This window comes from Nomascus leucogenys, chromosome 24, assembly GCF_006542625.1.
Source record: "Nomascus leucogenys isolate Asia chromosome 24, Asia_NLE_v1, whole genome shotgun sequence".
Lineage (NCBI taxonomy): Eukaryota > Metazoa > Chordata > Mammalia > Primates > Hylobatidae > Nomascus > Nomascus leucogenys.
Genome location: NC_044404.1, coordinates 25,505,656 through 25,530,911, shown reverse-complemented (window position 1 = coordinate 25,530,911; position 25,256 = coordinate 25,505,656). Strand labels below are relative to the sequence as shown.

General features: G+C 44.2%; 1 protein-coding gene across 2 annotated transcripts in view; it reads right to left on the bottom strand.

Annotated features, from left to right (window-relative positions):
• MAN1C1 (mannosidase alpha class 1C member 1) overlaps window positions 1-24,537 on the bottom strand; it is a 169,382-nt gene extending 144,845 nt beyond the window's left edge. The window contains exon 1 of one of the 2 annotated variants that reach the window (XR_004028476.1): window positions 23,211-23,880. Coding sequence is in view for 1 of the 2 variants with exons in the window: in XM_030805744.1 (XP_030661604.1) it covers window positions 23,211-23,750 (540 nt within the window). In the remaining variant the exon portion in view is untranslated. Of the gene's footprint in view, window positions 1-23,210 lie in introns of both variants that reach the window. The other variant, XM_030805744.1, reaches the window with a different exon arrangement.
• Window positions 24,538-25,256: the final 719 nt, after the last annotated feature.

The window sequence follows — 25,256 nt, the reverse complement described above, 5'->3', positions numbered from 1 at the left end:
TGCCAAAACCTGAACCTTTATCTGCAAAGGGTTTCCTTATAATCTGAAGTAGCAAAATTGATTCTATTTTATAGGCTGTTCTCTAAGGTCCAGTTCTGAAAGGAAGAAACGAAAGTCTTCTTTTTCTTATTGATTCTTATAATTAAAAAACGAGACTACTCCAGAGCTCTGTAAGGTGACAGACATGGAGAATGGCTTCTGGGAGACTTGGAAAGGAGGAAGATTTGCCTGATTTAGGTAGAGAAAGTGCAGGAAAACAGAAAAGGTGCTGAAATGTCTTCCCAGGAAATCAGCATTTACTTGGCAAAGTATAGGTTTAACCTCTGAAAAGTTCATTCCAAGAATGAGGATGGGGGAGAGGGATCTTAAGTAAGAGACTTAAAACTTTTATTCAACACCTTCACCCATCCCAAATCAGACAAATGAAATTAAAGGCAGCCTTTGCAATAAAATACGATATTTACTTCACATTGAAATTTTCTGAATGAGGAGAGACAAGAGATCAGACCTCACAGATGGTGCCTTGGAAACTCCTTCAGCTACTTAGCATCCCTCTGATTAGTAATTCAGCAATTTGGCTTATGTGAACGATTCTCTTTCTAAAAACTGTTTTAATGTGAGGATTTACAAACTAAGTTTTAAAAAGCAGTCATTAGGCTGAAGGTAAAAAGCCCAGAGAAAATATTTGACAGGTTGTAATATACTGAAAGTCACACTGATAGAGGCTACTGGAACATGACAAATATCAACAAACATTTTCTTCTAACAGCTAAAAGCAGATGAGCAAAAAATACACAAATAACTGGAGATGACATCAGCCAGAAATTAGGAACGCTTTGGAGAACTGTTGTCTCTCTTCAGGTCATAGTTTCAACACAAAATTATATTTCACTCATCCAATGCCAATTACAAAAAATAAGTAAGAATCTTTAAATATCTAAATTATGCAAAAACCTGTACACTGAAGTTCATGCATTTGATTCAGGAGTCTTTAGAGATCTACTCAATGTCTGTTTATTTGCACTTTACATATAAGGCTAACAAGCTAGATTAAATAGTTTCCTAGCCAACCGCAGGTCAGAAAATAACAAAGAAGGAAGGGTGGAGAATATAGTAGCCAGAGGCAAGTATTCTGACAGCTACAAGAAGTAACAGCTGACAGCCCAACAAAAAGAGGGGAGAAAGACTGTTTGAAAGCACATGAACCTAGAATCTCAAAAAAGTAGCATCCACAATGTGTAGCACAGAATAAAAAGTGTCTAAACACATTAAGATGTAGGAAGCTGTGACCCATACTCAGGAGATAAGTCAGTCAATATAAACAGGCCAAATGATGACAAAGATGTTGGAAATAGCAAACAAAAACTTTTTTAAAAAGCTATTATAAAGATGCTTTAGAATTTAAGGAAAATATGGAAACAATCAGTGAACAGATGGGAAATCTCAGAGAAACAAAAACCATTAAAAAGTCCAAATGGAAATTCTAAAAGTAAAAATTACCTGAAATAAAAAAGTCATTGGGTGAGCTTACAACATACTGTACATTACAGAAGGGTTCAGTGAACTTAAAGATAGGTTACTATAAATCATCCTCACAGAAGTACAGAGAGAAAGGAAGACTAAAGAAAAAAAAGTGAGCAGAGCCTTAGTGACCTCTAGGACAATATCAAGCAATCTAACTTATGTGTAACTGGAGTTATAAAAGAAAAGGAGATGGGCTGAGAAGAAATATGGGCCAAACTTTTTCCAAACTGATGAAAAAATATCAATCCACAGAGAAAATAAGCTCAAGAAACCCCAGAAAGATCAACAACGACAATCACACCTAACTACAATAGTCAAACTGCTGAAAACCAAAGATAAACTGAAAATCTTACAGCATCCAAAGGGAAGGAGAAACCAGCACATGCAGGGGAATATCCTGTAACTTCTCATCAGAAACAATTCAGGCTACAAGACAATGGAATGACATCTTTGGTGTAAAGAAAGAGTCAACCTAAAATTCTATATCCATCCAGCAAAAATACCCTTTTGAAATAAAGGCAAAATAGAGATGTTTTCTGATAAAACAAAAGCTGCAAGAATTTGTCACCAGCAGATCTACACTACAAAAAAAATGTTAAGAGGGATTTTTCATGCTGAAGGGAAACAATACCAGATGGATATCAGACATATAAGAAGAAATGAAGAATATTGGAAATGGTCAGTATATGGGTAAATAAAAGGAATCTAAGTTATTAATTTATTTAAGACAACTGACTGTTTAAAGCAAAAATAGCCGGGCGCGGTGGCTCACGCTTGTAGATCCCAGCACTTTGGGAGGCCGAGGCGGGTGGATCACGAGGTCAGGAGATCGAGACCACGGTGAAACCCTGTCTCTACTAAAAATACAAAAAATTAGCTGCACGAGGTGGCGGGCGCCTGTAGTCCCAGTTACTCGGAGAGGCTGAGGCAGGAGAATGGCGTGAACCTGGGAGGCGGAGCTTGCAGTGAGCCGAGATCGCGCCACTGCACTCCAGCCTGGGTGACAGAGTGAGACTCCGTCTCAAAAAAAAATAATAATAATAATAATAATACCAATGTATTGTGAGGTTTATAACATACATAGCAGTAAAATATATGACAGCAACAGAATGAAGACTGGGAGAAGATAAATGGAAGTATATTGTTGAAAGGGCTTACATTATACATGAAATGATATATTATTTCAGGGTAGATTGTGATAGGGATGAAAATTCTAATCATCAAAACAATAACTTAAAATATGTTTCTGTATGTGTGTATGCGTATAATGGATGACATAAAAATAGAATCTGAAATACTTGATTAATTCAAAAGAAGGCATGAAAAGGAGAAAAGAAACAAAGGATATGAGACTAATAAAAAATGCTATACAACAGATTTAGACCCAGTTATACAAATAATACATTAAATATAAATGGAATAAACACTAATTCAAAAGCAGATTGTCCGACTAGATTCAAAAAGCCAGACCCATTATGAGGTACCATTAAGAGGTACATTTTAAATACAAAGATACCAATGGGTTAAAAAAATAAAAGGATGGAAAAAGTTCTACCATACAAACACTAATCATATGAAAGCTGAAGAGGCTGTATCAATCAGGTAAAATATACTGCAAACAAAGAGAATTATCAGAAATAAAGAAATACACGTATAATGTTAAAAAGGGCCAATTCTTTAAGAATAATCCTAAATGTGTACATATCTAATAACATAAATATAAAAAATATGAAGCAAAACCTGATAGAATGAAAGGGAATCATGGAACAAATCCATAGAGTTGGAAAGCAACATTTTTTTCTCCATAAAAGATTTTAAAAGTAGACCAAAAAAAAAAAAAAAGATGCATAAAGTTTTGAACACTATCAACCTATCTGACCTAAGTGACAGTTATTGAACATTCCACCCAACAACCATAAATTACACATTTCTTAGTTCCATGTACATGGAATATTTGCCAATATAGACCATACAGCTGGCCATAAAACAGGTCTCATGTTTCAAATTAGAGTATGTTCTTTGAACATAAGGGACTTAAATTAGAAATCAGTAATTAAAAGATATCCGGAAAATTAAATCCCAAATCAAAGAGTCTCTATCTTAAGTTAGAAAAAACCAAGTGAATTAAGCTCCACATAGGCAGAAGGAAGGAAACAAAGAGTGAGAATTAATAAAATTTTTAAATGGAAATTTTTAAGAAGACTAAAAGTTGATTCTCAGAAAAGATTAATAAAACTGATAAAGTACGACTAAATTATTTTTTAATTTAATTTTTTTTTTTTGAGACAGAGTTTGCTCTGTTGCCCAGGCTGGAGTGCAGTGGCACGATCTCAGCTCACTGCAACCTTCATCTCCCTGGTTCAAGCGATTCTCCTGCCTCAGCCTGCCAAGTAGCTGGGATTACAGGCACATGCCACCATGCCCAGCAAATTTTTGTATTTTTAGTAGAGATGGGGTTTCACTATGTTGGCCAGGCTGGTCTCAAACTCCTGACCCCAAGTGATCCACCCGCCTCGGCCTCCCAAAGTGCTGGGATTACAGGCCATGTTGTGGGAAGTCGGGGACCTTGAACGGAGGGACCGGCTAGAGCCACAGCAGAGGAACATAAATTGTGAAGATTTCATGGACGTTTATCAGTTCCCAAATAATACTTTCATAATTTCTTATGCCTATCTTACTTTAATCTCTTAATCCTGTTATCTTCATAGGCTGAGGATGTACATCACCTCAGGACCACTGTCATAATTGTGTTAACTGTACAAATTGATTGTAAAACATGTGTGTCTGAACAATATGAAATCAGTGCACCTGGGGGCGGTGGCTCACGCTTGTAATCCAGCATTGGGAGGGAGGGGGGATACGAGGTCAGGAGATGAGACACGGTGAAACCTGTCTCTAAAAATACAAAAAACTAGCGGGGTGGGGGGCGCTGTAGCCAGTACTCGGAGAGGCTGAGGCAGGAGAATGGCGTGAACCGGGAGGGGAGCTGCAGTGAGCCGAGATGCGCATTGCATCCAGCTGGCGAAAGAGCAAGACTTCGTCTCAAAAAAAAAAAAAAAAAAAAAAAGAAATCAGTGCACCTTGAAAAAGAACAGAGTAATAGCAATTTTCAGGGAACAAGGGAAGACAACCATAAGGTCTGACTGCCTGCAGGGTCGGGCAAAATAGAGCCATATTTTTCTTCTTGCAGACAGCCTATAAACAGACGTGCAAGTAGGAAAGATATCGCTAAATTCTTTTCCTAGCAAGGAATATTAATGATTAATACCCTGGGGAAGGAATGCATTCCTGGAGGGAGGTCTATAAATGGCCGCTCTGGGTGTATCTGTCTTATGAGACTGAGATAAGGACTGAAACACGGCCTGGTCTCCTGCAGTACCTTCAGGCTTATTAGGGTGTGGAAAAAACTCTGCCCTGGTAAATTTGTGGTCAGACCAGTTCTCTGCTCTCGAACCCTGTTTTCTGTTGTTTAAGATGTTTATCAAGACAATACGTGCACAGCTGAACATAAACCCTTATCAGTAGTTCTGATTTTGCCCTTGTCCTGTTTTCTCAGAAGCCTGTGACCTTTGTTCTGCCTTTTGCCCTTTGAAGCATGTGATCTTTGTGACCTACTCCCTGTTCGTACACCCACTACCCTTTTAAAATCCTTAAGAAAAACTTGCTGGTTTTGTGGCTCAGGTGGGCATCACGGTCCTACCGATACGTGATGTCACCCCGGAGGCCCGGCTGTAAAATTGCTCTCTTGGTACTCTTTATTTCTCAGCCAGCTGACACTTATGGAAAATAGAAAGAACCTACATTGAAATATTGGGGGTGGGTTCCCCCAATAGCCGAGCTAAATTATTTTTAAGAGGAAACAGAAACAGCAATTGCCAATATCAGGAATGAAAGAAGGAACACCACTATAGATCTCACAAACACTAAAAAGAAAATGAGGTGGGGTATAGTGGCTCATACCTATAATCCCGGCACTTTGGGAGACCAAGGCAGGTGGATCACATGAGGTCTGGAGTTTGAGACCAGCCTGACCAACATGGTGAAACCCTGTCTCTACTAAAAATACAAAATTAGCCAGGCGTGGTGACACATGCCTGTAATCCCAGCTACTTGGGAGGCTGAGGCAGGAGAATCGCTTGAACTTGGGAGGCAGAGATTGCAGTGAGCTGAGATCGCACCATTGCACTCCAGCCTTGGAGAGAGAGCGAGACTCTGTCTCACCAAAAAAAAAAAAAGAAAAGAAAAAGAAAAAGAAAGAAAAAAGAATGAGAATCTTAGGAACAATTTTAGACCAATAAATTTTACAACTTAGATGAAATAGACAAATTTCTTGAAATACATAATGAGAAAATTGCCACAAAAAATCCTGACTACCCTATATCTGTTATATAATTAATAATTAACCCCCCCCCCCCAAAAAATCTTCTTGGCTTTATATAATGCTCTACTGATGAAGTCTATGAAATATTTAAGAAAGCGAAAACATTAGTGTCCCACAGACTCTTTCAGAAAACAGAAAAGCTGAGCATGGTAAATGGTAGCACACATCTGTAGTCCCTGTTACTCTGGAGGCTGAGAAAGGAGATCACTTGAGCCCAGGAGTTCGAGGCCAGCCTAGGCAACATAGTGAGACACTGTATCTAAAAAAAAAGGAAAGAAAGAAAACAAAGAGACATTGAATACAAGTCAACATACAGTTTATTTTATGATGTCAACATAATGTTGACACCAAAAATCAGACAAAGGATTTACAAAAAAAAACTATAGACCAATATCCCTCATAAACATAGATGCAAAAATCCTCGACAAAAATATTAGAAGATCAAATGCAAGTTTGATTTAGCATTCTTTTATTTTATTTTATTTTATTTTGAGACAGAGTCTCGCTCTGTTGCCCAGGCTGGAGTGCAGTGGCGTGATCTCAACTCACTGCAACCTCCGCCTCCCTAGTTCAAGCAGTTCTCGTGCCCCAGCCTCCTGAATAGCTGGGACTACAGGCGTGTGCCAAGAAGCCTGGCTGATTTTTTGTATTTTAGTAGAGATGGGGTTTTACCATGTTGCCCAGGCTGGTCTTGAACTGCTGAGCTCAGGCAATCCGCCCACCTCAGCCTCTCAAAGTGCTAGGATTACAGGCGTGAGCCACCATGTGCCCAGCCTAGCATTCTTTTAAAAATATAATTCACTATATTGACTGAATTAAAGAGGAAAACAATATAATCTCCATAGATGCACAAAAAGCATGTGACAAAATTTAATCCCATTACAGATACAAACCTCAGCAAACTAGGAATAAAAGGGAACTTCAACTTGATAAAAGGCATCTACCAAAAACCTACATCTAACATCATACTTAATGATGAAAGACTGGATGCTTTTCCCTCGAGATCAAGAACAAGGCAAAGATGTCAGTTCTCACTACTTCTTTTTAACATTGAACTGGAAGTCCCAGTCAGTGCAATGAAGCAAGAAAAGGAAGTAAGAAGCATATAAACTGTAAAGGAAGAAGTAAGACTGTCTTGACATAGACAACATGACCATATACGTAACAGATCCTAAGAAAGCTACCAAAAAATATATATACATAATAAATGGGTTCAATAAGGTCATATGATACAAAATCAATATACAGAAAAAACCCTATTATATTTCTATATACTGGCAACAAACAATTGGAAAACAAATATTTAAAGAATAGCATTTACATGGTGAGGGAATTTGTCACTACCAGACCAGCCCTACAAGAAATGCTAAAAGGAGTTCTAAATATTGAAACCAAAGCTTGATATGCACCAAAACAGAACCTCTTGAAAGCATAAAACAGAGCCTATAAAAAACAATAACGCAATAGAAAAAAACCAAGCATCTAGGTAGCAACATGATGAATGGAACAGCACCTCACATCTCAGTATTAATGTTGAACATAAATGGCCTAAATGCTCCACTTAAAAGATACAGATTGGCAGAATGTCAGAATACGAACCAAATATCTGCTGTCTTTAAGAGACTCACCTAACGTATAAGGATTCATATAAACTCAAAGTAAAGGGGTGGAAAAAGATATTCCACACAATGGAAACAAAAGCAAGCAGGAATAACTATTCTTATATCTGATAAAACAGACTGTACAGCAACAACAGTAAAAAAAAAAAAAAAGGACAAAGAAGGTCATTACATAATGATAAAAGGATCAATCCAACAAGAACATATTACAATCCTAAATTTATATGTACCTAACACTACAGCTCCCAGATTCATAAAACAATTACTACTAGATCTATGAAATGAGTGAGGGATTTTAATACTCTACTGACAGTGCTAGACAGATCACTGAGACAAAACATCAACAAAGAAATAATGGACTTAAACTACACTCTAGAAAAAATGGACCTAACAGATATTTACAGAACATTCTACCCAAGAACTGCAGAATACACATTCTTCTCATCAGCACATGGAACATTCTCCAAGATAGACCATATGATAGGACACAAAACAAGTCTCAATAAATTTCTCAAATATCGAAATTGTGGCCAGGCACAGTGGCTCATGCCTGTAATCCCAGCACTTTGGGAGACCGAGGATGGTGGATCATGAGGTCAGAGATCAAGACTGTCCTGGCCAACATGGTGAAACCCCATCTCTACTAAAAATACAAAAATTAGCTGCGTGTGGTGGCATGCACCTGTAGTCCCACGTACTTGGGAGGCTGAGGCAGGAGAATCACTTGAACCTGGGAAGCGGAGGTTGCAGTGAGCCGAGATTGTGCCACTGCACTCCAGCCTGGTGACAGAGTGAGACTCCATGTCAAAAAAAAAAAATCAAAATTGTATCAAGTATCTTCTCAGACCACAGTGGAATAAAACTAGAAATCAACTCCAAAAGGAACCCTCAAAATGATACAAATACATGAAAATTAAACAATCTGTTCAAGTGATTTGGGGTTAACAATAAAATCAAGATGGAAATTCAAACATTTTTTGAAATGAATAATAGTGACACAAGTTATCAAAACTCTGGTATACTGTGCTAACAGGAAACTTTATAGCACTAAATGCCTACATCAAAGAGTCTGAAGGATCACAAATTGACAACCTAATGTTACACCTCAAGGAACTACAGAAACAATAACAAACCAAACCCAAAGCTAGCAGAGGAAAAGAAATAACAAAGATCAGAGAAGAAGTAAATGAAAAGATGAAATAAAAAGCTGGTTCTTTGAAAAGATAAACAAAATTGATAGACCATTAGCTAGATTAACCAAGAAAAAAAGAAGATTCAACTAAACTCAATTAGAAATGAAACTGGAAGTATTATAACCAACACCACAGAAATACAAAAGATCATTCGTGACTACTACAAACATCTCTATGCACATAAACTAGAAAAATCTAAGGAAACTGCTAAATTCCTGGAAACATACAACCCTCCTAGATTAAATCAGGAAGAAACAAACCCTAAACAGACCAATAACAAGCAGCAAGATTCAATCAGTAAGTTTAAAATTGCCGCACACATACAAAAAAGCCCAGGGCATGATGGATTCACAGCTGAATTCTATCAGACATTCAAAGAACAATTGGGGCTGGACACGGCGGCATGCACCTGTAATCCCAACACTTTGGGAGACCAAAGTGGTCGGATCACTTGAGATCAGGAGTTCAAGACCAGCCTAGCCAACATGGTGAAACCCTGTCTCTACAAAAATACAAAAATTAGCTGTGCGTGGTAGCACGCACCTGTAGTCCCAGCTTCTCAGGCAGCTGAGGCAGGAGAATCACTTGAACCTAGTAGGCAGAGGTTGCAGTGAGCCGAGATCGTGCCACTACACTCCAGCTACTGAAACTATTCCGAAAGATTAAGAAAGAGGAAATCCTCCCTAAATCATTCTATGAAGCCAGTATCACTCTCATAACAAAACCAGGAAACGACATTACAAAAATAAGGAAAACTACAGACCAATGTCCCTGATGAATACAGATGCAAAAATCCTCAGCAAAATACAAGCTAACCAAATCCAACAGCACATCAAAAAGATAATACACCATGATCAAGTGGGTTTCACAGTAGGGATGCAGGGATGGTCTAACATATACAAGTCAATAAATGTCATACATCACATAAACAGAATTAAAAACAAAAACCATATGATCATCTCAATAGTTGCAGAAAAAGCATTCAATAAGATCCAGCATCCTTTTATGACAAAAACTCTCAACAAACTAGGCATAGAAAGGACTTATCTCAAAATAATAAAAGCCATATATGACAAACCCATAACCAACATCATACTGAATGGGGAAAAGTTTAAGGCATTCCCCTCTAAGAACTGGAACAAGACAAGGATGCCGACTTTCACCACTTCTATTAAACATAGCACTGGGCTGGGTGCGGTGGCTCACGCCTGTAATCCTAGCACTTTGGGAGGCTGAGGCGGGCGGATTGCCTGAGCTCAGGAGTTTGAGACCAGCCTGGGCAACATGGCGAAACCCCATCTCTTCTAAAAATACAAAAAAAATTAACCGGGTGTGGTGGTACATGCCTGTAATCCCAGCTGCTCAGGAGGCTGAGGCACAAGAATCACTTGAACCCAGGAGGCAGAGGTTTCAGTAAGCCAAGATCATGCCACTGGACTCCAGCCTGGGCGACTGAGCGAGACTGTCTCAAAAAAACAAACAAACAAACAAACAAAAACATGGTACTGGAAGTCCAGCCAGAGCAATCTGGCAAGAGAAAGGAATTAAGGACCTCCAAATTGGGAAAGAGGAAGTCAGACTATCACTGTTCACAGATTCCGTCTCAAAAAAAAAAAAAGAAAATCCTAAAGATTCCTCCAACAGATTCTTAGATTTGCTAAATAAATTCATTAAAGTCTCAGGTTACAAAATCAGTGTATACAAATCAGTAGCACTGCTATACCCCAACAACAACCAAGCTAAGAATCAAGTCAGTAACTCAATCTCTTTTACAACAGCTGCAAAAATAAATAAAATAAAATAAAATAAAATAAAAAACTTAAGAATATACTTAACCAAGGAGGTGAAATTTCTCTACGAGGAGAACAACAAAACAGTGCTGGAAGAAATCACAGATAACACAACCAAATGGAAACACATCCCATGCTCATGGATTGGAAGAATTAATATTGTGAAAATGACCATACTGCCCAAAGCAATCTACAGATTCAGTGCAATTCCAAACAAAATAACAACATCGTTGTTCACAGAATTAGAAAAAATAATCCTAAAATTAATATGACATTTTTAAAAAAGAGCCTGAATGGCCGAAGCAATCCTAAGCAAAAACAATAAATCTACAGGCATCACATTACCAGACTTCAAATTATACCACAAGGCTATAGTTACCAAAACAGAATGGTACTGATATAAAAGTAGGCACATAGACCCATGGAAAAGAATAGAGAATCCATAAATAAAGCCAAATACTTACAACCAACAGATCTTTGATAAAGCATATAAAAACACTTATTTTTTAAATACGGTAAAAGACACCCTATTTAATAAACGGTGCTGGGAAAACTGGCTAGCCACATGTAGAGGAGTGAAACTGGATCCCTATCTCTCATCTTATACAAAAACAAACTCAGGATGAGTCAACAACTTAAATCTAAGACCTGAAACCATAAAAATTCTAGAAGATAATGTCAGAAAAACTCTTCTGGACACTGGCCTAGGCAAAGACTTCATGACTAAGACCCCAAAAGCGAATGCAATAAAAACAAAAATAGATCAGTAAATGGGATCTAGTTAAACTAAAAAGTTTCTGCACAGCAAAAGAAATAATCATCAGAGTAAAAAGACAATGCACATAATGGGAGAAAATATTTGCATACTATATATCCAACAAAGAACTAGTGTCTAAAAACTACAAGAAACTCAAATCAGAAAAAAAAAAAGCCATTAAAAAGTGGGCAAATGGCCGGGTGCAGTGGCTCACACCTGTAATCCCAGCACTTTGGGAGGCCGAGGTGGGCAGATCACCTGAGGTAGGGAGTTTGAGACCAGCCTGACCAATATGGTGAAACCCTGTCTCTACTAAAAATACAAGAAATTAGCCGGGCATGGTGACACATGCCTGTAATCCCAACTACTCAGCAGGCTGAGGTAGGAGAATCACTTGAACCTGGGAGGCGGAGGCTGCAGTGAGCCAATACTGCACCACTGCACTCCAGCCTGGGTGACAGAGGGAGACCTTGTCTCAAAATAAGTTAATTAATAAAGTGGGCAAATGACATGAATAGACATTTCTCAGAAAAGATACACGGATGGCCAAGAAACATATGAAAAATGCTCTACATCACTAATCATCAGGGAAATGCAAATTATTAAAACCACAACCTTACTCCTGCAAGAATGACATTATTAAAAAGCCAAAAAACAATAGATATTGGCATTGATGTGGCGAAAAGGGAACACTCATACACTGCTGGTAGGAATGTAAATTAGTACAGCCTCTATGGAAAACAGTATGGAGATTCCTTAAAAAGCTATAAGTAGATCTACCATTCAATCCTGCAATCCCACTACTGGGTATCTACTCAAAGAAAAAGAAGTCATTACATGAAAAAGACAAATGTACACACATTTACTGCAGCACAATTCACAATTGCAAAGATATAGGACCAACCTAAGTGTCCACTGGCCAAGGAGTAGATAAAGAAAATGTGGTATATATACACCATGGAATACTGAGCCGTGAAAAGGAATGAAATAACATCTTCTGCAGCAACTTGGATGTAGCAGGAGGCCATTATTCTAAGTGAAGTAACTCAGGAATGGAAAAGCAAATATTGTATGTTCTCACTTATAAATGGGAGCTAAGTTATGATTATATAAAGGCATATAAAGTGATATAACGGACTTTGGAGACTCAGAAGGGGGAGGGATTAAAAAAAATCCTATATATTGAGTACAATCTATACTACTTGGATTAAGGGGGCGCTAAAATCTCAGAATTCACCACTATGTAATTCATCCACGTAACCAAAGACCACTTGTACTCCAAAAGCTATTAAAATTTTAAAAATGGCTGGGTGTGGTGGCTCACACCTATAATCCCAGCACTTTGGGAGGCAGGGGCAGATGGACCACCTGAGGTCAGGGGTTCAAGAGCAGCCTGACCAACATAGTGAAAGCCCATCTCTATTAAAAATACAAAAATTAGCCAGGTGTGGTGGCGTGCACCTGTAATCTCAGCTACTCGGGAGACTGAGGCAGAAGAACTGCTTGAACCCGGGAGGCGGAGGCTGCAGTGAGCTGAGATCATGCCATTGCACTGCAGCGTGGGCAATAAGAGCAAAACTCCGTCTCAAAAATAAAAATAAAAATAAATGAAATTTTAAAAATATTTAAAAATAAAACTAAAGAATATCATTTACAATATTTAAAAAGTAAAACAGAGATAGTTAATAAAATATATTCAAGCTCTCTTGAACATAAACACTATTCAAAACACTGTTGAGAGAAATTAAAGAAAATCTAAATAAATGGAGACAGATACCACATTCATAGACTGAAAGACCCAATACTGTTAAGATAACAACTTGATCTATGGATTCAATACAAACTCAGTCAAAATCTCAGCAGGGTTTTTTTTTAGACAGTGCCTCACTCTTGTCACCCAGGCTGGAGTACAGTGTTGCAATCATGGCTCACTGCAGACTCAACCTCCTCGCTCAAGCGATCCTCCCACCTCTCAGCCTTTCCAGTAGCAGGAACTATAGGTGTGCACCATCACCATGCCTGGATAATTTCTGTATTTTTATTTTTATTTGTTTTAGAGATTGGGTTTTGCCATGTTGCCCAGGCTGGAACTCCTGGACTCAAATCGATCCACCCATCTTGGCCTCCCAAAATGCTGGGATTGTAGGTGTGGGCCACCATGCCCGGCCTCCCAGCAAGATTTTTCATGGAAAGTGACAAATTTGTTCTCAAATGTATATAGACATGCAAACTACAATGACCAAAGCAATTCTGAAAAAGAAGATCAAAGATGGAGGAATCACACTACCTGTTTTCAAGACTTACTATGAGGCTATAGCATCAAGAAAGCATGGATTGGCTGGGCATGGTGGCTCACGCCTGTAATCCCAGCACTTTGGGAGGCCGAGGCAGGCAAATCACTGGAGGTCAGGAGTTCAAGACCAGCCTAGCTAACATGGCAAAACCCTGTCTCTACTAAAAATACAAAAATTAGTTGGTCATGATGGCTCATGCCTGTAGTCTCAGCTACTTGGGAGGCTGAGGCAGGAAGATCGCTTGAATCTGGGAGGTGGAGAGAGCTGAGATCACACCACTGCACTCCAGCCTGGGTGACAAAGCGAGAAAAAGAAAAGAGAAGAGAAGAAAAGAGAAGAGAAAAGAGAAGAGAAAAGAAAAGAATGGATTGACATAAAAGATAAATCACTAGAGTGGAAGAATCCAGAAACAAAACCATATGTATATAGTCAATTAGTTCAACGAAGGCATCAAAGCAATTCAGCAGGGAAAGGAAAGTTTTTTTCAACAAATAGTGATAAACAACTGGACATCTAAATAGAAAATAGTGAACTTTAACTCCTACCTTACATTATATACAAAAATTAACTTGAAGTCAATGAACGACCTAAATGTAAAAACTGAAATGATCAAGCTTCCGGAATTAAAAAATATTCATAACCTAGGGTAGGCAAAGTTTTTTTTAAACTAGATACAGAAAGCACTCATCAAAAGGAAAATACTGATACACTGGCCTTTATAAAAATTAAAACTTCTGCTCTTTGAGTGACACCATTAAGAAAATGAAAAGACAAACCATAGACTGGGAACAAACATTTATAATACATATATCTGTTAAAGAACTTGTATCTAGAATATATAAAGAATTCTTGCAATTCAATAAGACATTAAATAGATCAGTTTTTGACATTAAAAAGGAAAAAAAGTTTTAAACAGACATTTATAAGAGAGAGATATAGAAATAGCAAATAAACAGCCGGGTGCAGTGGCTCACGCTTGTAATCCCAGCACTTTGGGAGGCCGAGGAGGGCGGATCACGATGTCAGGAGATTGAAACCAGCCTGGCTAACACGGTGAAACCCTATCTCTACCAAAAATACAAAAAATGAGCCGGGCGTGGTGGCAGGCACCTGTAGTCCCAGCTACTCAGAAGGCTGAGGCAGGAGAATGGCGTGAACCCGGGAGGCGGAGCCTGCAGTGAGCTGAGATCGCACCACTGCACTCCAGCCTGGGCGACAGAGCAAGACTCCATCTCAAAAAAAAAAAAAAAAAGAAGGAAAGAAATAGCAAATAAACACATGAAAGGACATTCAATATCAACAGTTAACAAGGAAACAAAAATTGAAGCCACAACAAAGTATCACCACACACCCTCTAGAAGAGCTAAACCTAAAAAGGCTGACAATAACAAGTGTTGACAAGGATGCAGAACTCTCACATATTGCTGGTGGAGTATAAAATGGCCTAACTACTTGGGGAAAGCGCTTCCAGTTTCTTATAAAATCAATCACACATCTGCTCTATGGGCCAGTAATTCCACCCCTAGTTACACAAAAGAAAGGAAAACATATGCCCACACACAGACTTGTACATAAAATGTTTATAGCAGCTTTATTCACAATAGCCAAAACAATTCAAAAGGCCAACAGGTGAACGAATAAACAAATTGGGGTATAATCATACAATGGAATACATCTCAACAATAAAAAGGAATGAAGTACTGATACACACAATATGGATCAATTTCAAAAACTGTCTTCAATGAAAGAATCCTTGTCCACAGGGCATATACTGTACTATTCCACTTATTTCATACTTTTTTTTTTTTTTTGAGACAGGGTCTTGCTCTGTCACCCAGTCTGGAGTGCAGTGGCCTAATCAAAACTCACTACAGCTTCAGACTCCTGGGCTCAATGAATCCACCCACCTCAGCCTCCTGAGTAGCTGGGAACACAGGTGTACGCTACCACACCTGATTATTTTATATATACATATATATATATATAGAGAGAGAGAGAGAGACAGGGTCTTGCTATGTTGCCCAAGCTGGTCTTGAGCTTCTATCTTCATGTGATCCTCCCACCTCAGCCTCCCAAAGTGCTGGAATTACAAGCATGAGTCACTGCAACTGGCTTACTACTCCATTTTTCTTAAGTTCTGGAACAGGCAAAACTAATCTCAGCTAATAGAAATCAAGACTGTGATAGGGGCTAGATGAGAGGTTGATGATGGGGGAATCGTCTGGCAAGGAGCAGAGGAACTTTCTGAGATGATGGAAATGTTCTGTATATGATAGGACTGTGGCCCACACGGTTTTCTGCATTTCTGAAAATACAGCAAACTGGCCGGGCGTGGTGGCTCACGCTTGTAATCCCAGCACTTTGGGAGGCCGAGGCAGGCGGATCACGAGGTCAGGAGATCGAGACCACGGTGAAACCCTGTCTCTACTAAAAATACAAAAAAATTAGCCGGGCGTGGTGGCGGGCGCCTGTAGTCCCAGCTGCTCTGAGAGGCTGAGGCAGGAGAATGGCATGAACTGGGGAGGCGGAGCTTGCAGTGAGCCAAGATTGCGCCATTGCACTCCAGCCTGGGCGACAGAGCGAGACTCCGTCTCAAAAAAAAAAAAAAAAAAAGAAAAGAAAATACAGCAAACTGTATATTTAAGATCTGTGCATTTGGCTGGGCGCGGCTCACACCTGTAATCCCAGCACTTTGGGAGGCTGAGGCGGGTGGATCACCTAAGGTCAGGAGTTAGTGACCAGCCTGGCCAACATGGCAAAACCCCGTCTCTACTAAAAATACAAAATTAGCTGGGCATGGTGGCAGGTGCCTGTAATCCCAGCTACTCGGGAGGCTGAGGCAGAAGAATCACTTGAACCCGGGAGGCTGACGTTGCTGTGTGCAGAGATTGTGCCACTGCACTCCAGCCTGGGAGACAGAGCAAGACTCCATCTCAAAAAAAATAAAAATAAAAATAAAAAATCTGTGCATTTTGCTATATGTATTAATACATTATACTCAAATAGTAGCTACAACACAAGGTTGTTGTGTAAAAAATAAGATGAGATCACAAAGAACAAACATTGGGAAGCAAACAGTCTTAGTGATACAACCCATCGGCCCCCACAGGACATCGCTGCATTGCACAGTGGATTCTAAGGCGACCACGAGGCCAGCAAGAATGATTTGTGTTTAGTATGATGCTTAAGAAGATGGCAGAGGTGGAAGGAGGAAAGAAAAACCTCCTATTATTGGCCACTGAAAATGGTTGCTATTTAGTGACAATTGTTTGCCCAGAAGGTTCGCCTTGCAAGCAGCTGACTTCCAGAAGATGTCAGATAAAAGCACAATTATTGATCATCTATCAAGGCGGGCACTAATCAATATAGCAAAGTTTCTTCTGTAAAAGTTACCACTAAAGGTACTGCACTAAAACAGATGGACAATTGCCCTGGTTGTAGCCTTTAATTAAAGAAGATTCCAAGTTAAGAAATTCAGACCCCCTTGTGAGTAAGAACTGTTCTGACCACCTGCCTGCCAAGTGTGGGGAGCTCTCAATCAAATCTTAGGCAACAGCCTTCTAGGGGAGGAAACACCTGCAACTGAGTCCCCACACTGAGGCTGTGGTCTCTGTGGCTTCCATTCTCTGAGGGTGGAGACATTAAAACAGGTCTGACTTAACAGCAATCTCAGTTGCATCAACTCCACATTTAAGATATCCAAAACCCTGCTGTCTGAGCTACTGACCAGCCCCCAGAGTGAAGGGGAAGTGAGGAGGAAGAGGGAGGGGGCTAAGTTCCTTGAGTCCCTGGAATTCTTTGAGGAGTCTCCCGTTTAGCTTCTTACCATCATCTGCATGGAAATACAGAGCTAAGAACTTTGTTGTTTCTTTTCCCCAAATTATGCGCATGTTTACGCATAAAGGCCTTGCTTGGCCCAGGAATAGTAGGGAATCAAGAACCAGGGCTTATGGTTTGAATGATCCTGGTCTTTTTGGACTGCAGGTGCACAGAACTGGAATGATAACAATCCTTGACTCATGACACTTGTCCCTGCTCCGTGCATGGCCCCTATTTTCAAATAATGTAATCATAAATCCATGAGCTCGCCTGAGGCAACTATCCTACATCCATCATTCCCTTGGGAAATCCTTCCCAATTTCGCCAATGAAAGCAATGCAGGGAGAGCCTAAAGCTCCCAACACTTCCTCTAACACAGATTCAACTTAGAATGCAAAGAGAGGTTTCTTCTCCAAGCCAGCGTCAGTATCCACAAGGCTGGGTGCTCACCTGGATTACCAAGCAGCTTCCCTGCATGGGGCTTTACAATCTGCAAGCCTGATTTATTTTTTTTCAATAAGAGAAAAGACGTAAGTCCCTTTGAGCAAAGTATGCCTGATATATATCACAATATTTATTTTTGGTGGAGTAATGGATCCGTCTTCCGGGAAAGCTAGAGAAAAAGCATTTCTTGAACTCGGATGTAAATCAGTCACTGTGAAAACCACAGGGGAATCTATATTCTTACCCCCAACACACCACTAACTATACTGTGAAATAGGCAGCAGACTTTTAAAAATCGTCCTTCTATTTGTTTCTAGCCCTGACACTAAAGACAGAGTTAAGAATACGGGGCCTGAGAAGCAATTGCTCCTGGAATGCCTAATTCCCTCAAATGGTACAACTAGAAATGAAAGCAGAGACCCAACTAACGTATGGGAGTTAAGTCGTATACCTGATAGGGACAAGTGCTAAGCTTTACTAAACCGCACACTTGGTCCTACGGAAGGAGAAGGCGTGTGGCTGGGCTGAGGATGTAAGGGTTTTCCAAGGGGCCTGTCCAGTTATTACAGGCCATCTCCACCTATGTTAAATGTACTGTTGAGCAGGACAAGAGGGAAACTGAAGAGACTGAAGGGCCAGGGAGGAGGGAAAGGATCTTGAATGGATTTACAGCTCAAACAGAGCTCTTGGAAGGAAAGCTATTTAAATCTGAGCTGTTCCTAATATTAATTATCCTGAACATCTCAAAGGCTCAGATTCACATGCTACAAAGCCTTTTAATTTTCCTACCTGTCCCTGGCACTAGTGACGATAAATCAGATATACAGAGAAACCAGAGAAAAAACACACATGACTAACGAACCAGCCCGTTAATGGGGAGCAAAGAGCATTTGCCAAGATGACTTATTCAGACACTGTCACATATAATCAGCAATACCCTGGTGGCTGAACACAGCAGGCACAGAGGGCAAGAGCTGGGGTGCTCCCTGCCAAGTCACAGGTACCCTCCGATGCCTGCTGTCTAGGCATGAGAGATTTTACTCATGAGTGCCACCTCCACTCCCTCAAGTCAGATTTGCCCTCGGAAAACTGCTGCAACTTCTAAAAGGCCTCTTGGGTCACTGAGCTGCTAAGCCCCTAAACCTGACCACAGCTCTTACTGTGAGGGTCCTTTGAATTCCAGGTACCCTAAGGGAGAAGACCCAGCCTCAGCCACTAGCAACCTTAACTGTTAGTTTATAGATCTTTAATGTAGCCATTCATTAAAATATGTGAGTTCCAACTAAATGTCAGATCCTATTCTAGGTGCTTGGGCAGATCCATAAACAAAACAGTAAAGAGGTGGAAAAGAAGAGAGAAGGGTCCCCTAAATGCCAGCCTCTTGGTTTTACCATGAAGACTGAGGCCCAGTAATAAACAGGAATTTCCAATCAGAGTTGATGGAACAGCTAGGACTTGACCCAGCTTGGATTCTTAACACAACTGTGGCATACAGTGGTTTATAAGAACACTGGGCCAACAGCACAGGGAAGGTGGGGAAATTCAATCCACATTCTCCTCACCCAGCCCTGCACTCTGGGGTGGTGCTGGTGCTGCATCTAACCAGAGGAAGGAACCCTTTCTGTGGTTTGTTTGAAAACACCATATGGGCAAGGGCAAGTCCCAACTCTAGTACCGCCTTCTCAGTGCCCCAGCCAGCCTAATTCCCTTTTATAAAAAGCCCCCTTCACTGGAAGGAACTGAGGTTCCCCAGAACAATAACCAAGCACTGGCCGGGCGCAGTGGCTCGTGCCTGTAATCTCAGCACTTTGGGAGGCTGAGGCGGGTGGATCACCTGAGGTCAGGAGATCGAGACCAGCCTGGCCAACGCAGCAAAACCCCGTCTCTACTAAAAATACAAAAATTAGCCAGGCGTGGTGGGGCGCCTGTAATCCCAGTTACTTGGGAGCCTGAGTCATGAGAATCACTTGAACCTGGAACCTGGGAGGCGAAGGCTGCAGTGAGCCAAGACCACACCACTGCACTGCAGCCTCGACGACAGAGCAAGACTCCGTCTTAAAAAAAAAAACACACACAAACAAAAACAACAACAACAACAAAAACACAACCAAGCATCATGGGTAGGACCCAGGGCAGTCTGAATTCTTCCACTGAGATATAACCCTGAAAAGCTGTACATTCCCACGTGTGAGACAAGTCTGTTTAAACTTGAATCCATAAGAAACCCACCTATGAATGACATCCCCCATTTCCTATATTATCCTCAGATCTGAAAGGCAAGGCTACTACCAAGCCTTCACCCCTTTACATTCCAGCCAACACCTTTACTCTTCATGATTCCAAGCTGAGGGTAATGGGAATAATTAACTTAACCAACTACCTGAATATCTACTCTTGGCTAGGTGCTAGACAGAGATACAGCAGTGAATACCACGACCCCATCAACACCACTACTACCACCACGCCATTGTCCCTGATTTCCAGTACAAGATATCTCAAAACAGAGTTTGGAAAGCTCACCCGCTATGGAGTCCCTGACCAGACTGGCAGTTCACTCAGGGGCCAGGGCCAGAAGCAAGAGGGTCTATAACCAGCTTATTCTCCTCTCCCTCACCCCATTTTACAGGAAGGTCCAGGAAGGAGAGGTGGCTTGCCCAAAGTCAGACAGTTGAGAGTGTGCTGAAATTCCAACCCATGTTCTGTGGGTCTCCTCTCTCCACATTGCTTTTGCCAAGGTTCCAAAATTGGAAAGTGAGGAAAAATAGTTGGTTCTAGTGAGAGTGTTTCCTGACGTATGCATGCCCAGAACCTGCAGCCTCAACCATCTTTTCATCACAGACCTGGTGACCATGTCCATCTCTCGGGATGCTCATGAATACACGGTGTTGATCTGGAGTCCAAGTGTCCAGTTTTCATTCATGCTCATTTATCACCCTCTCTGACTCTCTCCTGATACTTACTTTCACTTTAAAATCTTATAAGAACAGGGCCTTTTTTTTTTTTATCTGATGCCAGCTCCCCGTCTGTTCCTTGGATTTAATCAATCCATGTCTGGAAATAAACAAACCAGAGAGGAAAGCAACAGTCCCTTTTGTGAAAACAGGCACCTTTCTAAAATGATCTACCCCTGGGCATGACGCAGATAGAATTTAAATGTGAAGGAAATAAAGACATTCTCCAGCAACCATCGTATGCGTTCTTCCTGGGGTGGGACAGCAGGAATGGTAACTGTGTTAACAACTAAACCAAAACCCACTCTACATCTTTCAGGTTGTCGTGGGAGCGTGGTCAGTGGCAGGCAGCCTGAAGAGACAATGGGTTTCAAAACAACAGAAACCAGCCCTCTCCATTCCGAGAAGCTTAAGGTCTTCAAGATTAGTAAGAGAGGGCTAGCTGAACACCAACTCCAAGTATATGCAGCATGCCTCCAGCTAGTACCGGGGTGCAAGGAAATGCCAGCTAGAAAGATCCAGACATCTGGTCACCAACTTAGACCTTCTCCCATCATGTTATTTTATACCCACCTGCAAAGCACAGAATCCTCCTCCCTCTTACCACCCTCCAGCCACTCCAGCAAGCATCATCCCAGACTCTGCTGGCAAAATAAATTGTCTTACACAGAGAGGGAGAATCAAGTTCCCTACTAGCCAGCCCGCCCTTCCTGCCATGACTCCCAGCCCCAGGCATTCGGAAATGGACCACTACCTAAGTGCAAACACAGAGAGCATCTCTTCTGAGGAAGACGGTAGTTAATTCTTAACCCTTTGGGGGATCGGTTTGAAAATCTGATGGCACCTCTGGATGCCCCATGACAAACTGCATGCATGCAATTTATATGTAATTTCACTGGGGGTCACTGCTCTCCTAGGAGGTCGAGAGGGGCAAAAAGAGCCACTGTGCTCACAGGCAGCTTTGAGAAAGAGCTATGGGTGGTCCAGGTAAGTATTCAACAGCATAGTTCCTTAACAAGAAAGGGAGAAATGAATGCCCCATACTTAGCTAATGCAAGTTCCAGCTTTCAATCAACTTGAGATTTCAACAGGAATCTGGAAACTGAGAACACACAAACATGCACACACACATACACACCAAGCACTCAGCTTCCTTGTGGCTTCCTATTGTAACTTCACAAAATGTCCTGTGATTGCTAGTTAAGTCTCCAAACAGAGTTAACAGCAGAGATAAGAAGTGGAAGAGAGGTGGGCGCTGGAAAGGAGGATGGTTCAGACAAGGAGAAGGGGATAATCTGGCTAAGCTCTCCATCGGCTCTGAGCAGGTCTTGACAGGGCAGGCCCTGATCCTTGCTGCCTGCTCCTCCTGGAAATCAGGGCCGAACTGCTGACTTCTTTGCAGCAAATCAAGAAGTCCAGGCAGAAGCAGCCCTTTCTTTCCTTTGAGTCCATGGGGAGGGGAGAGCATCCTCTCGTTTCTAGGGAGGAGACCCTGGCCCACAGCTTGCCCACGGCCCCCTCGTGGCCTGGGGGTGTCACTGCAGCCCCCTCTGCATTGCTGGGCACCATCCGCACGCAGGCAGTTCTAACAGTGGTCCAGCAGAATATTTAGTGGCAGTGGCAAGCTGGCAACTGTCTTCAAGCCTTGTGAGGCTGTGTTTGTTTTTGATTTCTTAAACTAAGACTCAAGACTTAAAGTGATCCTTCTAAATCCCTCCTGGTACAATCCCTACAGGGAACCAGCTCAAGATCTGCTTCATGATGTCAGTAACCACGGAGCTTCTGTAATATGACCACTGCTTTATCCTCTCTTCCTGCATCATATGCAATTATGTACAATTGTGTACAATTGTTCCAAAGCTCAATAAGCTCAATAGAAACAGTTAGAAGGCACAACATCCTCTGGTTTGTAGGTTGCTTACTAGATTACGAAATACTTGCAGGACACCCAATACCCCCTTAAATCCTGGGTTTTCAGGTAAGCAGGTCCTACAGGGGTTTTGGACTTAAGGTCACACAGTGAAAAAGAATGGGACCAGTGGCTCTGTGTCCACAAATGCAAAAAGAAGGTGCACTAAGGAACCTGAACTCCACTCTCATTAGCAACTCCACAAAGGGAAGGAGTGGAGCTCACTGAGCCTGGGGGTTGGATAGGACAGACCAGAGTCTGGGAGTGAGGGGGGCAGTGGGTCTAGGGGTTCGGCTGCCATCTGTCACAGTGGGGACGATTAACTGACCCGAGTGGTGGGAAACTGGGTAGGGAAGAAAGAAGGTGAGACATTCGGGAGGAAAGGGGAAGGTGCAAAGTGTAGTCTGCGAGGCCAGAAGTAGACCTGGGACCAGGAGTGACTGAGGCAAGGGAAAGGGGTGGGAGCGCCAGAGGGTCTTCTCCTTAGTGGGGGCAGTTGGTGGGAGGAATTGGGGGGCTGAGTCCATACCTCCTTGATTTTCTCCCGCTGGGCTCGCACTCGGCTCTGGGGCTCCTGACTCTCATCGGCCCTCGTTCCCAGGACCGGGTGGCGGAGGCGGCTCCGGAATGCGTTGAAGTCAAAGCGGAAAGGGACGCCCTCGTCCCCGGGCCTGGAGGCCAGGATGCTATTGCCCCGGGCCGCCGTGGCCTCCTCGCGGGGTCCGGTGGGGCGGGTGCGCCGCAGCCCCCCTTTCCTGCGGCGGGGACTGGCCCGGCTGCTGGGGTCATCCTCGCCCGGGGCCGGCGCGGCGGGGGCCGGGTTGGGAGGCGGCTCCTGCTCGCGGGCCGGGGCATGGCCGGCGATTTCAGCCACTACTTCCAGGCCAGGCTGCTGGGTCCGGGGGGCCAGGAAGAGGCGCTTGAGGCGAGAGGAGTGGGGCAGCAGGAAGAGGGCCCCGAAGCAAAGGGTAACCAGGCCCGAGAGGAAGAGGAGGAAGAGGAACTTCTGCGGCAGCCGCAGCCCCCACGGGGAGGCCGGGACGAAGCCGGGCACTTTCCTCATGAGCATCGTGGCCCGGCCGGGGGCTCCAGAAGCCCTCGGAGTCCAGGCACGTGTCTGCGGGGGAGCGGTGAGGGGAGGGCGTCCGGAGCGCCGCCCGGTATGGAGGTCCCTGGGCAGGGCTGCCAACCCTGAGAGTTTCGCCGCTTCGGGGGACTGTCCCCGAAGTTCAGGGAGTTTCGAGCGATTCCTCCCGCGAGGAGGCGGGGGCGCAGCGGCCTCGGCGGGGCCCGGGCGAGCGGAGCGGCACGGCTCGGGGCCCGGGCCCGCAGCGACCGGCCGCGCGCCGCAGCCTCCCCTCCGGCCGAGCCCTCCCCGCCGCGCCGGGGCCCGCGCCTTCCCGCGCTGCGGCCGCCGGGGCCGTCACATGCCGTCCGCTGCGTCCCGGCTGTCCGCGCCGAGGGGCGCCTGCAGGCCCGCACCGAGCCGCCCTCCGCCCCCCAGGCTACCGCCCGCGCTGGTAGGCGCCCAAAGTTTCAGCTTCAGAAGCAGTTTCCGGAGGGGACCGAGGCGATGGGGGGCTGGCGTGTCAGCGCCGCCCCGAGCGCGCGCACACCCGGCCCGGTCGCGACAGCGCCCGGGCTCGACTATCGGGACACGTCCACAACTTTCTCCGCCGCGGAGCGGGCGCCGGGAGCCGAGAGTGGCCAGGGAGCAGGAGCAGGCACTTCCGAGCCTGCGGGGGGCAGGGGGCTTCCCCGGGCCCCAGAGAGCGCAGGGATGCCTGGGTCCAGAGCCGCGGCTGGGCGGCTGCAGATGCGCCCGGGAGCGCGGGCTCCCGCCCCTCCAACTCGGCAGGGCGCGGGGCTCCCGCTGGGATCACCTGTTCCCGGCCCCGCCGGCTCCGCGGAGCGCGCAGCACCGGCCGCGCCTCCCCCGCTGCAGCTGTAGTCCTCGCAGCGGCCGCTCCAGACCGGCCGCCGCCGCCAAGCCTGCGCCCCACACGCGCGCACAGCCGCCCGGCCGCCTCCACCGCCGTCCCCGCCGCCGCCGCCGCTCGGGCTTTCACTGCGACAGCGCCCGCCGCCCCGCCTCCTGCCGCCCGCCAGCCACGCCCGCCGGCCACGCCCACGCGCGCGCCCCGCGCCCCCGCCCACCGCCGCCGCGCCGCAGCCGGGCTGAGGGCCGCGCGTCCAGGGGCGGGGCAGAGGCCGAGCGGGGGCGGGGCAGAGGCCGAGCGCGGGCGGGAGCGCAGCCCGCTTCAAGCCCCGCCCTCCCCGAAGGGCCGTCGTCTCGCGCACCCCCCATCCCGCCGGCGCCAATGGTCCAGCTGCGCGGGGCTGGCGAGGGCGGGGGCGAAGAGCGCAACGAGGGCATTGGTTGCATCCGAAGGATCCCCGTTGGGCCACAGTCGCCCATTGGTTACTGCCCAGCCTTCGCTGGACCCCGAGCGACCGAGACCACCCCCCAACCCGCCCGCGAGGCTCGGGGTGGTGGCCCCCGGAAGCGGGCCGGAGACGTTGCCGCTCTGGAGGGGTGTGCCCGTCGCTGGGTGACCTCTCTTGCCCCCCAGTG